The sequence below is a fragment of the Tauraco erythrolophus genome, chromosome 10, assembly GCF_009769465.1.
Source record: "Tauraco erythrolophus isolate bTauEry1 chromosome 10, bTauEry1.pri, whole genome shotgun sequence".
In the NCBI taxonomy this organism is placed as follows: Eukaryota; Metazoa; Chordata; class Aves; order Musophagiformes; family Musophagidae; genus Tauraco; species Tauraco erythrolophus.
In genome coordinates this window covers 8,281,011-8,294,798 of record NC_141474.1, presented here as the reverse complement: position 1 = coordinate 8,294,798, position 13,788 = coordinate 8,281,011, and the positions used below count along the sequence as shown (strand labels likewise).

The window sequence follows — 13,788 nt, the reverse complement described above, 5'->3', positions numbered from 1 at the left end:
TGTAAGAAATCTCAGCTGGTGTCACATCCCTAGGGGCTGGGGAGGCAGGAGGAGGAGGAGGAAGGAGGCTGCACCCACCTGGCAGCACGTGTGTGGCAGCCATAGTTGAAAACTTGGGCTCGGCCACGCTGCAGAAGCAGCACACAGCCAGGCTCTCACCCACCAAGGGCTTTTCACACATAGAGACTGGGGGAATTAAGACAAATCGCCTAAAGGTGTGAATCCCTGCCTGCAAATGCGCTAAATCCCAAGCGGATATGCTCGTTCAGGAGCAAAGTGGCTTTAGCTGGTCGTGTCTTAATCTGGCCTGGCTTAGGCTTGGCATCCTCCCACACCAACAGCAAGGCTGTCCCAGGACAGGTGACTCGAGTGGCAATGGCTGAGCAAGCAGGGATGGCACAGCTTCTCTGGGGCCAGCACACCTGGTGCCAGACATGGGAGTGCACCTGTAGGACAGGGCAGTGGCAGGCAGTGGCACGTGGAGGACGTCCCTGACCCCACTATGGTGCATTCTCAGAGAGCTGCGTTATTGCCCTGGCTGGGAACGTGTCTGCCCCTGTGCCGAGGGCAGGAGGAACAGGCTGGGGAGCAGCCTGGGGAGCCATTCTCAGCAGGTGATGCCTTTTACATCAGAAATTTGGGGCTCCATCCCTGCCCGAAGGCTGAGCCAGGGTTTCCCTGGCAGTGGGTGCCAAAGCTGCCTTTCAGCACCCAGGGGAGGTTTCTGGCATGGATGATGCACCCCACAGCAATGCCTGGGGGTGTCCCTGCCAAGGGGACCATCTCCCTCAACATAACCATTTTCTTCCAGTGATGCCCGGCCTCATGCAGCCTCAGCGTTTCCTGAGCCGCTGTGGCCCAGCACACATCATATCACGGGGCACTGACATTGGTTCTTCCCTGATCTGGCCGTGCCTGGAATGACTCACTTATGGGCCGTGGGGGCATGGTGAGTCTTCTTCCCTCTACAGAGTGCCTGGCAGCTCAGCAGCCCTCTCCTTGATCAAGTGGGGGTTTTAACCCAGCCCCTTCCCGCAGAGATGCTGCACGGAGTGGAGCAGGAGCCACATCCCTGCAGCATCCCCCTTCTTGGGTGGGACTGAGACCGAAGCAAGCCCAGATCCTAAAGTTGGTGCCATCACGTGTGACTGTCCCCTGGGCAGCAACAGCACCCGCCTCGGGCCCCAGGTGGGCTGTGACACTTGGGGGGCAGGTGTTTTGCTGACTGTGCTGGTCCAGCCCTGGCCATGCAGGAGGGATCGCCTCCACTGGGAGCCTTCAAAAGGCGTGAGGCTGCTTGGGACCCCATCCTAGGGCAGGTCAACCAGAGAGCTTCGCAGGGAGATTAAGGGAAAGTAAAGAATAAATAAAGAATAACTTTCTCCAGGCTGCCTCTCCTTTGGCTCACCTCTCCCCCTCCCCATGCTGACTCCCCCCGGCTCGCTCTCTCTCTCTTTCTTCTTCCTTCAGATGCAAATACCATAAAAACTCACGCACCGAGAGGGAGCCACTTGGACTGGGAAGCCGGGGCTGGAAAGCCTTCCACTGCTCCCCTCTGCTTGTGTGTCTCATGTTTTCTGGCACCACGATCAGTTGGATTTGTTACAGAGCAAGAAGAGACTGGGGGGAAAATATCCAGTAAAGAAAGGTGAAGGAAAAAAACCCGCTGCTGGCTGGGTTCGCCCAGAGGACAGCTGTCCGTGCGCAGCCCACGGACCCTCGGCTGGTGCATCGTGTGCACCCACGCACCCAGCCCCCTCCATCCCTCATGTCAGGGTCCCCCCAGGGTGACATGCTGGGTCTCCCTGTCACCCCTAAAGCTCCCACGTCCCCAAACGCAGCCTGCGGTGACAAATGGCAGAGCAGCCAGCTGCTGCCGCGGGCTGTGGTGAGCAACGGCCGCTGACCACCCGCTGCCCCGGCTCTGCCCGTATTTTGCCTCAGTCCTTGCCCATTCAGCAGGAGCTTCATGGCAAAACCTGTCAGGCTCCCATCCGTGGCCTGAGAGCGGTTCCTACTGCGTGCTCAGGGATGAGACAAAGGAGCCTTCCACAAAACTATGCAAAATATTTTTTATTTTATTTTTTCTACATAGCCCTCCTGGATGTGTGCAGCACCTGCCAGCCCAGACCTGGCCACCCGAGGTTGGGCTGCAGCACCCTGCCTGCAGCGGGGAAAACCAGCTTTCCCAACACAAAGAGCCCTGGAATGGCTGGGATGGAAGGCAGATGCACGCAGAGAGGACACAGCCCACACGTGCCAGGTACCCAGCCTCACTGCCGAAGGGGAGCTGTGGGGTAAGCACACAGCTCAGAAAAGGAAGCCCAGAGGCTTAGGAAGGATTAGCAAGAGACAGGAAGATGGAGGATTGGAGCAAGAGCGTGCCGAGGGGCTGGCAGGAGCTGGGTCTCGTCAGGCAGCACATGCCACTGGCAGGGCTCGGCACGTCACCACCTGGCCCCAGCGCCCGCTATCTGGAGCTCTGGCGGTCCACTTGTCGCTTCTCTCCTTTAAAAGGCATCGGAGCACCCACCGTTATCGGGCAGGGCAGATAGCACTGTCACGCCTGAGATAAACAGGCTTACGGACATCTCACTTGTCCTTGCAAGTAGGAACGGATGTCCCCATTGTCCCCGCACCCTCTTCCCAGGGGGCTGAAGCTGCCAGCCCGCCCGGGCCCGGTGAGCATCCCAGCAGGCTGCACGCGGATGCCAACGATGCAGATACTTCGTGTGGAGCACGTGAACCTTCATCAAGGAGGCGTGACAGCTCCGCGAGGCAGGATGCAGGCGCCCAAAAGCAGCGCTCTAACCAAAAAAAGGCAGCAAACCAGCTGGAGACACGAGCATGGCTCTCAAACCCCTAGTGGAGCTGGAGCCAGTCCCAGTGGCAGAGGGGACGCCATGCAGAGGGGTGCCAAGTGTAGAGGCGGCTGGCACCAGCGGCTCACCCCAGCTTTTCCAGGGGAAGGAAAGGCTGTCCCAGGGGATGGGCTGCGCTCGCAGCTGGGCTTTGGTGGCAAAGCTCAGCTCCTGGCTGTGTGAGGTGCTGCTGGGCGGTTTGTCATCAAGCTCTCCCAGTCCCACGGTCCCTCCCGCGCACCCTGTGGCCAGAGGCCAGGCCAGCCGTGGTGCAGCGCGGCATTGGGGGCCGGCGTGACGGCAGGATGAGCGTGCACAGGGACTGCCCAGTTTTCAGTGTCTGTACCCCACCTGCACAATATCCCTAGGACACAGCCGTTGGTGAGCTCCTGGGGCAGGGACAGGGCTGGACACATGTAAGCCAGTGCAACGCAGGCGCTGCGATGTCCCCATGTTCCTGTACAGCACCATCGTGTCCTTTGGCAGCACGAGGGGGTAGGATGGGTTTGGCCTCAGTCTCCATGAGACATTACAAGCATCTTCCCAGGATGCAGGGAAATGAGCGTGCAACACACCCAGGCCAGCTCCACATCCACACGCTCCCCTCCCATATGTCCTGCACTGGGGTAGCCAAGACACAGGCAGTGGGGAACAAACCCACTTGTGCTGGAACCACTCAGATGGAAAATCTCCAAACGAGCACAACTCAGCCGAAAACCCTCCAGCCAGGACCCACAAATGTGCTTGCTGTGACGCCGCCAGCATCCCGCAGAGCACTGGGTCCAGGTGGAGAGTCCCCTTGCAGGTGGGAGGGGAGGAAGCTGTCTGCAGAAAAACGCTGAATTTATGTTATTCACACTCACTCCAGGAATGCGATGAATGAACTCGCAAAGCCCAGGGCAGGAATCAAGTGTGCTTCAGCCCTGACCTTGCCTGACTTCCTTCCAGGCTGAAGAGGAGATGGGGACAAGCCCCCAGCCCCGCAGCCCATCCGAACTTACCATGTGCCTTTTCTTGCAACGGCTTCTCCCTCCCGAGAGCCTGCATGGATGAAACATGATCACCAGAGGCCGAGCCTTTCACCAGGTGTCAAAGGTGGCTGTGCAGGGCAACCCCCTTCTCCTCAGCCCCCAGAAAGGACGGGGAGGGCAGCGGGGACACACCAGCACCCTGCCTCACGGAGGGCAGTAAAGACCACACATGCTCAAGACGTGTTTGTATCCTGAAGATGGGGATCACAGCAGATCCCACATCGCTGTTGGCTCTTGTAAGGCTCTCCCAGAAAAGTATTGGCTAAAAAGCACATTTACGGGATAAAAACCAAACACATTCGCCAGCTAGAGAGGACTGTCATGCTGGGGCTTGCCTTTCTGCAGCGATCTCTTTCTCCCTCTAACACTCTTGCCAAGGTTTAAGTTAAAGGTGTTTTTAAGCCTGTGCCCTCTCAATGGATCAAGAAAAACAGAAGAGGAGACAGGGTCCAGTTTCTAGAACTGTATCAAAACCCTCCTCCTCCTTCTCCCAGTCAAAATCTGCTAGATTTTATTCTTGCTCTTCCCAGAAATCCCCCAGGCTCACACCCCTCCCATGCCACTACTTGGCACACCAGCACGGCTGTGCCCACACGGTCTGAGCAGGTTCACTGCCTGCTCCTCCTCCTCCACAGCCCTACCTCCTGCCTCAGCGGTGGAAAGCCGCTCCACCATGACGCAAACTGACCGTCCGAAAGGGACTCTCAGGCTTCCCAAGGTCTGGCTTGTGTAACGCTCTGCACGGATCGCCAGAGCCTGCAGCAGAGCTGGCACAGGCTCCAGATTTCCATTTTAAAGGAAATTTCAGGGTGTATTTTGCTTTACAACTCTCCAGTAGCATCCCAGTTACAGCCCACCTCCCACAGCAGGAATGCCACGTTTGGAATTGTTAGTTTTGGTCATGCTTTGCGCTTTTTTCCCCACACTATTTCAACAGTGCTGTTACAGACAGGGCGCTGCCTTCATGTTACAGCATCGAAAGCAGAGATCACAGGCAGCTGCTACAGACAAGCTGGTAAAATGCAAAATACAAAGTAAAAAACCCCATAATTCCAAAGTTAACCAGAAAAAAAAAAATCTGTAACGAGAACATTTTTTCATAAAATATTGTAGGAATACTGGCATTTTTGTTTTGTTTTTAAAAGACTTTCCTGACCAGCTCCTTGCTACTTTTAAGACTGTAAAATCCTAAGGATCGTAGCGAGTCTGCAGGCCAGCACGCTCCATCCATGTCAGCATGAAGCTCAGCCTTCTCCAAGGGATGGGAGCTGAGCCTGTGACATGCCTGCTCCCACGTCCGCAAGGCAGAAAGCAAGTGAAGGATGGGGATGCCAGAGACACACAGCTAAATAAAAAAATATCCAAATCCATGTGGCGAAACTTACTATGGACTTGAGACTCATGAGGTAGAAACGATCTGCTCCAGGCGGGTGAGCACTTCCAAAGGCCAGGCTTGGCACTGTGGAGCTCACGTGCCCAAATGCCAGCCCCGCGTCTCTCACTGCGACTCCTATCAGAATTGGTGCCCTGCAATCTCAAGGGCTCTTTAGGAGGTGGAAGTAAGGGTTGGAAGGGACGAGGAAAACTACTAACTGCCCCGGATGTATGAACCTCTTCTTTTCGAAGCTCTACAGCAGGAGAGGGAATAAACACAGGCCATCCCTGCAGGGACAGCACACTGGCATGTGAACACACACAGAGTTTTCAGCAAGAGGAGGAGGAGGCTGGTGTAGCAGAGGCTTAGTGACAGCAGCCGGCTTAAGAGAGTGGCAGCTTGGGCTTAGGTGAGTGGCGGGACCTACCATTTGTTCTGCACTTCCCGAGAGCCAGCATCTTCCTTTGTTTGCTAAAGGTACCTTCCAAACCCTCCTCCCGAGCTGGTACAAACACAAGCCAGTGAAACAGAAGAGAGTGAAATCTGCTACCACGCACCGAAAAACGGCATCCATATTAAAGGACACGCAAGGGATCCCTCAAAGTCAGGGCAGCACAGGATTTTCTCTCTACTTGCCTGGACTCATTCCCAGAGTGATCTCTGGAGCTGCTCCAAGAAAGCTTTTAGGCTGTCGGTAACCGCAGGGCTGGCACCCTCAAGTGGTTACTCTGAGCTCTTCCTGCAGCCTCAACAGCTTCTCCCAAGTCTCACCAACAGCTCCCCCACCGAGAACCGAAGTGCGTTGTCCCCAGCATGCAGGGATCTCGGAGCTCCCCCAGCACCATGGCGGAGAACAGCCCTCTGCTACAGCTGAGTCATTGGCTCCGAATCCCACTGTGGAGCGGCTGAAGCCGATTCGGACATTGATTTTTCCGAAACGACCTCTTCTGATTTCATTTTGCAACAGGAAGGAATCCGTAATGAGATCTTTCCCTCACAGAAAAATCAAGTGTTACAAAACCTTCCTGCAGTCAGCAATATTTCTTATGTACACAGGGTTAATCCTATGGATTGATGGAGGCAAAGGAAAACTACCAACAGTCTTCGGGCCACTCCTGCTCTGCTGCACAGAGCCTGGAGGCTTTCTTTCTAGTAAACTTGGTGCCCTTCCTAGTAGTGTATCCTTCAGGAATGGCTGTCCCCTCCTGCTTTTAAGTTACAGCTAAGAAAATGTGACCATCAGTACAGAACAAGCTTACAACATCTGCTAAGTTGCGCAGCTACTCACAGCCACGGAGTAAATCTCACCACTGCCGAGCAGCAAACGAAACAAACATGGAGTCTGCTTTGCTTATCCCAGCAGGGAGCGGGCGCAGAAACGAAGCAGTACTTCAGCGTCAGCGGGTTCGGTTGCTGACCCCCCAGGGATTTCACTCTGCCGCATGCCAGAGTCACGCCACGGATCAGCAAGACGCAGGAGCCACCACGGACAAAAGGCTCATTGAGCGCTCCGGCGCTGCATCTGCTGCTGCGTTTCAAAGGAGGAGGGAGGGAGCCCCAGCCTGAAGTGCTAGAAATATTTAAACTGCATATGAGGGGAACCAAACTATGGTTGAATGACTCCTGCCCTGCACAACATCACGGCGCTGGCAGCACAGGGACACGCTGCAGTTATGCAAACATTGGGAGCAGAACGCAACTCTGGGATGCGAGGGAAGGAGCGCAGAGGCGCGCGGGCCAGGCAGATGGCACCCTGAGCAAGGGTCTGGGCAGCTACTTCAGAAGAGACAAAAAGCAGATGTTTCACAAAAGCTCACTTTCCAGGTTTATTAAGTAAAGATAACTGAATTGTTTTCATTTTGTGGGGATTCCTCTCCGTCTAACCCGGTGGGTTGGCGGAGTCGCACAGAATCACGGTTGGACTGTGATAACCCAAATACAACTTTGGCTCATCTCACCGCTGACACATATGGAATGACTCGGGGGTTATTACATGCTGTGTCTGCTTGAGGCAGGTACATGTACAGATCAGCACAAGTTGCAAATGATAGTTTACATCCTTTCAAAAACAGAGCAGGGCATTCAGCAAATGCACTGCAATGAGAAGACATATGAAAAAGAAATTATACAGACTTGCAAATACATAAGAAGTTCAAGAGATGCCAGAAACCTCAAACACAAGAAATGTCAAGGGGGGAAAAAAACACTTAATTTCAGACACAAGGCGTTCAAATGAAAACCCAGCTGTAATTTAAATTCCCTTCAAAATGGGAAACATACAGTAACGCAATTAAAGAGAAACCAGGTCTCGTCCTGGGAGAGATGTGTCCAAAAACACTGATGCACAAACAGGTTCAGAGTTCTAAGCAAAATGTCCCTGGGCATTGGTGTACTTGACTCTTGGAGCCAGAGCAAAGCAATTCATTACACTTGCTGGACTGCTGGGCCTACTGCTGGGTCTTGGTGGTATAACAGCACGTAGGATTCCAGATGTCAGAGAGAAGGCAGCACGCAAACTGCTGGTTACTGAGAGAAATGCCACAGGCCAGGCCAGATCTCCCAGGGATTGACTAGAGTAAGGACACCTAATTCTGGTAGCCTGGCCTCCACTGCACGTTAGTGTAATGTTCTGCAAGGTTCTTCAGTTTTTAGCTCACTCTTTTCTCAGCCTGAGTTGTTTCTGTCTTGTGCATGAGCACAACTGGCCGTGCAAAATGATCCAAAAAACATAAGGGACAGGACCAAAGAAAACTGGCTGAACCTGGGGCTGGCTTTCAGCTCCTATTTCCAAATATCAGTTAAAGGTTGGAAATTTATCTACAAAAGAAATAATATAAATGAAATAAAAAATGGCACCGTCCACAAAATTAAAAAAAAAAGAAAAAAAAGAAAAATCTTACAACACATCCTTGTAAAAACAGCTTTGTAACGAGAGCTCTGTCACAAAATGAAGGGTTCTAGCTCTTCGTACATCAGAAGAGGAAACAAAGCTAAAAAGTACTAGTCCACATTCTCTTAATAAGTTAAACTTACTTTCCCTCCCCCTGTCTACAAAAGGGGTAGAAGCAAAGGGGAAAAGAGCTACCAAAAATTAAAAAACAAAAACAAAAGAAAAAAAAAGAAAAAAAAGAAAGAGAAGGAGAGAGCGCGCGCAAGAGAGAGAGAGCAGTCTGTGGTCAGAGGCTCAGAGCAGGGCTGAGTTCCTTTTAAGGGTTTAAAAGATGCAAAATAGTTCCTCAAAGGTTCCCTCTCTTCAACAGTTAGTTCAATGCTGTAGCCATAGAAACTCAAGTATATATTGGAGGAGAGATTCTTTCAGGCAGATCCACCATCATCTGGAGAGCTGCTCTGCGTGTGTTAATCCTCAATGATTATGGGTTCGTCATTCATGGGCTGGCGGAGCTGCACTGCCTGGATGGGCCGGAGGATAATAGGCTTGTAAGGGCGTCTGGCGGCTCGCTTGGCTTCAGAGGAGGAAAGCAGCTTGCGGATTTTCCTGCAGACAGTAAGGAAGAAAGGAACCGATTACAGAGACCAGACGTTAAGGCACTGTAGGTTTCTCGATTTCTCCAAGAGAAACAAGGCCTGCACACACAGAGGCTGCTCCCTAACAGGATGGGCTGACACCGTTTATTTCAGCAATATCTTCCCTAGGGAACTTTTGTTTTCTGATTTATAAACCCATCAGCAAAGAGGAAATTGCATTCTCTGTTCCAGAATCCTTCCCCTGCAGAGCAAACGGCATTCTGCTCCAGCCTTGTAGGACCTGAGTCTACTGCTGTAAATTAACATGTGAAATAGTTATTACAGCCAGTTTCCATCCACTAATTTATTTTGATGCATGCAGACACATCAGTTGGACATGCTGCAGGCAGCTTTGTGGGAATTTACAAAGCCAAATACAACTGAACCTCTTCCGGCAACGTGGGTCACCTCCGCATCTGCTAATTCATCTCTCCCAGAGTTCTGACATTCCCCAGCCCCAAGCAGGTGCACACAGCTGCCTCTTCAAAAGCTTGCCCATCACAGTCCAAGCCAGCAACATTTGGTCTCCTGTGGAGCGACGCCTCAAGGCTGAGCTGCTGCGGGGGTGGCTCCACAATGGCCACTAACCAGTGAACCAATACTGGAACCTTTCCCCCACACAGGGGACACTAACAGATTGTCTCCCCCTCTTATTTCTCCCACACTGCATGTGCCCAACCCAGAAACAGGTAAGATTCACGTCTTGCATTCATTAAGAGTTCCCCCATATGTTACAAGACTACCAGCAAGTCTTATCAGACACAAGAGGCTGCTTTCCATATGAAGAGAAAGTAAAAGAGAGAGAATGGAGAGACAACACACTGAAGTTTTAAAATAAGCAAAATAAGGTAGGAACAGACAATACAGAATGATTGCTCATTTCCTTTTGTCAATACCATACTCAGAGCTAAAGGAAGTATCCCCCTTCCTGCACCAAAAGAAAAAATAATAGAAAAAGCAGCAACAATGAAAAATGTACTATCCAATCAAAATGAGGTATTCATTTCCAGGGGCTGTTGTGGTGGTCAGAGGCATACAGAGATCAGAAAGTGATAAATATTCACAAGAGCAGTCTACCAGTACCCACTACAACAGCCTTCAGTTCAGGAACTGGGGCAACACGGAGGGTCTGATAAGGATGCACTGCCTACCCTTATGGGCTCCTACCTTAACAGCTTTGGAACTTACCGTTAGAGACACAATACTGCAGCCACAACTCTACCATCTGTCTCCCAAAGATAATTTTTACATTTTTCGTTAATCAACATATTGGGGACAAATTTTTCATTTAAAAAAAAAAAAAGAAAAAGAAGAAAAGACAAGGCACATTCATAGAAGACAATGGCCAAAATACTCCTTCTCCCTCTGCCCCTTGCCCCACCCCCCCAATTTATCATTCCCCACCATCAGCACTGACAAATCAACAGCTTCAGCTGAAGATTTGGAATCAGTTCTGGTGAGATGTGGTCATGTCTTTCACTTGCTTTGTTTGCCCACTGAGCAGAACAAGCCTGCTACATAGAGCTCACACACACAGACACATGTCTTTTGTTTGCTCTGTGTCCCCGTTTCTCCAGCATCTTCTAAAGTTGAAAGGGCACAGAGTGGGGAGAGAGGAGAACAGGGTGGAAAAGTGGTAGTGAGGAGGAAAAAAAATTAAATCTTGATGTGATGATTTTTCCAAGACTCACTCAGCTGCAGTTGATCTACTTTTAGGCAGTGGAGCTTCTTACAGTATCCGTGTGTGCTCAGTTAGACACGCCGCCATCAGAAACACGTCTCACAGCAGTTCTAGATTCTGATCAGGTCACTCGTTGCCTCCACTTGCATAAATTATAAATGCCGAGTTCCTCACTGTGAGGCTCCAATTCAAAAACTTATTCCTTCCAATTGAAACTTTTCAAACTGCTCCCTCAAAGCTACCCAGTTTTCTAGCACCGTTCTCAACAGTGCCACACAAAAGGGGGAGGAAAGGGGGTGGAAAACTTTAGGAAAACCTACTTTCTGTGACTGAAAACACAGCCTGACCCTCAGCTGGAGGATGATATGCAGATATCGCTGCTAGATTGATTGCTATGGAGCCAACACAAAGCTCAAATTGTTTCAGAGCTCACAAACAAGTCTTACATTCTTGACACTGGAATGCAGCAGATGGTTCAGGGAAAAGTTAGAGGTGAAACACCCAACAGAAAACCCGTGCCGCTTACAATGCTACATCGCTCCGGCTTCCCTGCTTTTCAGCGGGCTGCCAAACATCTCTTTTCAGCACTCACCAGGCAGCTAAGCAGCAAGGCTGTCAGACAAAGCAGCCTCTTCTTTCTTTTTTTTTTTTTTTTTTTTTAAAGTGGAAGAGATAAGGTCTAACTGAGCTGATGTCTATCACTGCGCTACCGTTTCTGTGTTAGAGACGTGCTGGTTGCTGTGGGACTGATCTTCCCTGCCTTGGTCAGTGTTTCTGTGTGAGCAAATGATTCTGTGTCCCTGCAGCAAGTTGTTCTCATGACCAACATCGCACTTGATGAATATTCTCACTGTTTTCTGCAGATCGAAGTGTGGGGCCTTGTAGTAGTACTGAGACATTGCTACCACAGATCTGCAGTATTTCTTGCTGGACAATAAAGATGTTGAGTGTTTTGTAAATGCAGGATTATGAAATAAGCCTTGAGCATCTAAGGACTGAATTAGAGACTGTAATACCCCGCATTCGCAATGGCACGTGAATTTGCCAGAGCTGAAGGTCTGTAACAGGATGCCAGTACCTCTTTACCGCTTCCCTTGAAAATTAAATACTTCTCTCACTCCAGTTTCAATTATGTACAGGATCCCATGGCTTACTTTCATGTTTTTCAGGAATAGAAGAGAAAGACAAGGTAAAGATGTAAGCTGGTGTGAAATGCGCAGTTGCATTAAAGGCGTCCACAGGAACAAGTCTGACAAGGAAATTAATTTCATGTTTCTTCTGAGTTCTAATGGGCTGTCTGTACTCAAATCTGATGATCCAATAGATCAGCAGTTAGTAACTTGAATGTTACCAGTCTCATCTTTGATACTAGCCACACAGAATAGTCACTTGACACTTGAAACACTTTGCAGGCTAAGGAGGAGGTTGGGAATGTCCGTACTCTGACTATGCACTTCTTACTGAACAAATGAATACTCAGAGTAGCACAAAACTTAGTAGTACCAGAAGGGACAAAGTACTCAAAACTCATGGACTCCTTGGTCACTTGTAAGGGCTCAGACATCCAGTAATTCCCATATCCACCTCTGCTAGGTACTGGAGGGAAAGAGGAGTGCCTCTCTGCCTGTTGGGGCACCAATACTGGAAGTGTTGGTAACTCCAGGCTTCAGACACAGACAAAAGCCAGAGAGCACCTCTGCTTGCAGAGAGGCATCAAGTTCTTGGGAGGAAATCACATAAGCAAATGTCTCTACCTTTCTGACTACACCCAGGAGCAGTCCTCCTTTCCTAGGAATAACACAGTACTGGGAACATGCACACAAAAGCTTTTGTTTAGGGATCAGGCCACACAGCTTCTACCACTCTTTCAGCAGCCAGTAAACAGAGTTTAAAGTGAAACTCATGCAAGGAAAGTTTCTTTTACTATTTTTATCCTGTGGGCAGACTAACAAGAAAGACTAGCAGAAGCAGTACCACCAAAGGAGGAAGATGGACACTGTAGGGCTAAATCTCACCACTACTGGTGGCAAATATAAACCAACAAAGAAATGAGGCAACTCAGCCCCCGGAAACCCTCTGTGTCACTTGGAGGTTTCAGTACTCAGACACACGAGGAGACGTTCTGAGAGGTAATAAAAGAGACCTCAGCAGGCCAGAGGGCATGCGGAGCTCCCTGTGTAGAAGGCTATGCTCCTCAGCATCACCTGTGCGCCAGAAGGACCCTATCCTGTTACTGAGATACAGTGGTGGGACCTCTAAAGGCATTTATGGGTCTGAACCAGGTGAACTCCCCACCTTAGCCTTTCTCCCCTTAATGCCCACCTCTTACAGGAACTGCTCTCGAAGAAGAAGAATCTGCTTCCTCTGGAATGTAAGTGCATGATTAGGTACATCACAGCCTTTATCCACCTCAACACAGGCAGTGGCACCTGCATTCAGTTTGCAGCAACAGATCTGCTGAAGAGATCCCTGTCTAATCACAAAATCAGTTGCAGCACCCACAAGAAACACAAACCAAAAGAACTCCCCTTAAATCCTCTGAAAGACCAAGTTTCCTACCTGGTTTCTTCAGTGGCCATGTAAAAAACATCGTCTGGTGCATCAATCCAGTTCATCCTCCTCCTTTTCACTGGAGGCATGGATCCACCACGAATTAATCGGACTTTTGTTGGGTATGATTTCCCATTGAGCAGCAAGTTTCGGCTTGGTCCCTAACGTGATACATAAAAAAGTACAATTATGGACTGCAACAAACCTGCAGTAGTATGTGTTAAGCACTCAAAGGAAGAGAGAATTAAAGTTTTCGTATCAGTTGTTGAGAGTTTACGTAAATATTTCCCCTCTTGCCCATGACTGCACACAGAATTCACACGAAAGCAATCGTCCACAAGCAGTAGAAGTTAGGCACCTTCAATATACAATAGGACAGCAATACTCCAGCGACAGGACAAGTAATAAACGGAAGGCATTACCAATAATCTCTTGCCTGTGTCTGAAAGATGACATCAAGTTTGAAAGATTGAGCATAAGACTTAGATTTCAGCTACTACCATAAATCTAGAGCAACTCTCTTGATTTCAGGGAAGAAAATCTAGCTACGCAGCAAATCAAAACACAAAAATCAGAATTTACAGTTATTCTGGGGTACCAAACTTACCCATATCCTTTTTGTTCTAGGAAGGTTAATGTTTAATGATATATTAAATATGCTGTTGAAAACAAATCTAGAACTACAAAGCTTAGCAGCTTTCATCATAGGAGCCTTTTAGCATTTAACACCACAGATTTCCCATATATAATAAATTTGCTTTGCAA

General features: G+C 49.8%; 1 protein-coding gene across 1 annotated transcript in view; it reads right to left on the bottom strand.

Moving 5' to 3' along the window:
* Positions 1 to 7,135: 7,135 nt before the first annotated feature.
* The window catches only part of MTA1 (metastasis associated 1), an 86,827-nt gene continuing 80,174 nt past the window's right edge, over positions 7,136 to 13,788 (bottom strand). The window contains exons 20-21 of the mRNA XM_086617851.1: positions 13,033 to 13,184; positions 7,136 to 8,763 (exon numbers count right to left, since the gene is read on the bottom strand). Coding sequence (XP_086473977.1) covers positions 8,625 to 8,763; positions 13,033 to 13,184 — 291 coding nt within the window. The 3' untranslated portion in view covers positions 7,136 to 8,624. The remainder of the gene's footprint in view (positions 8,764 to 13,032; positions 13,185 to 13,788) is intronic.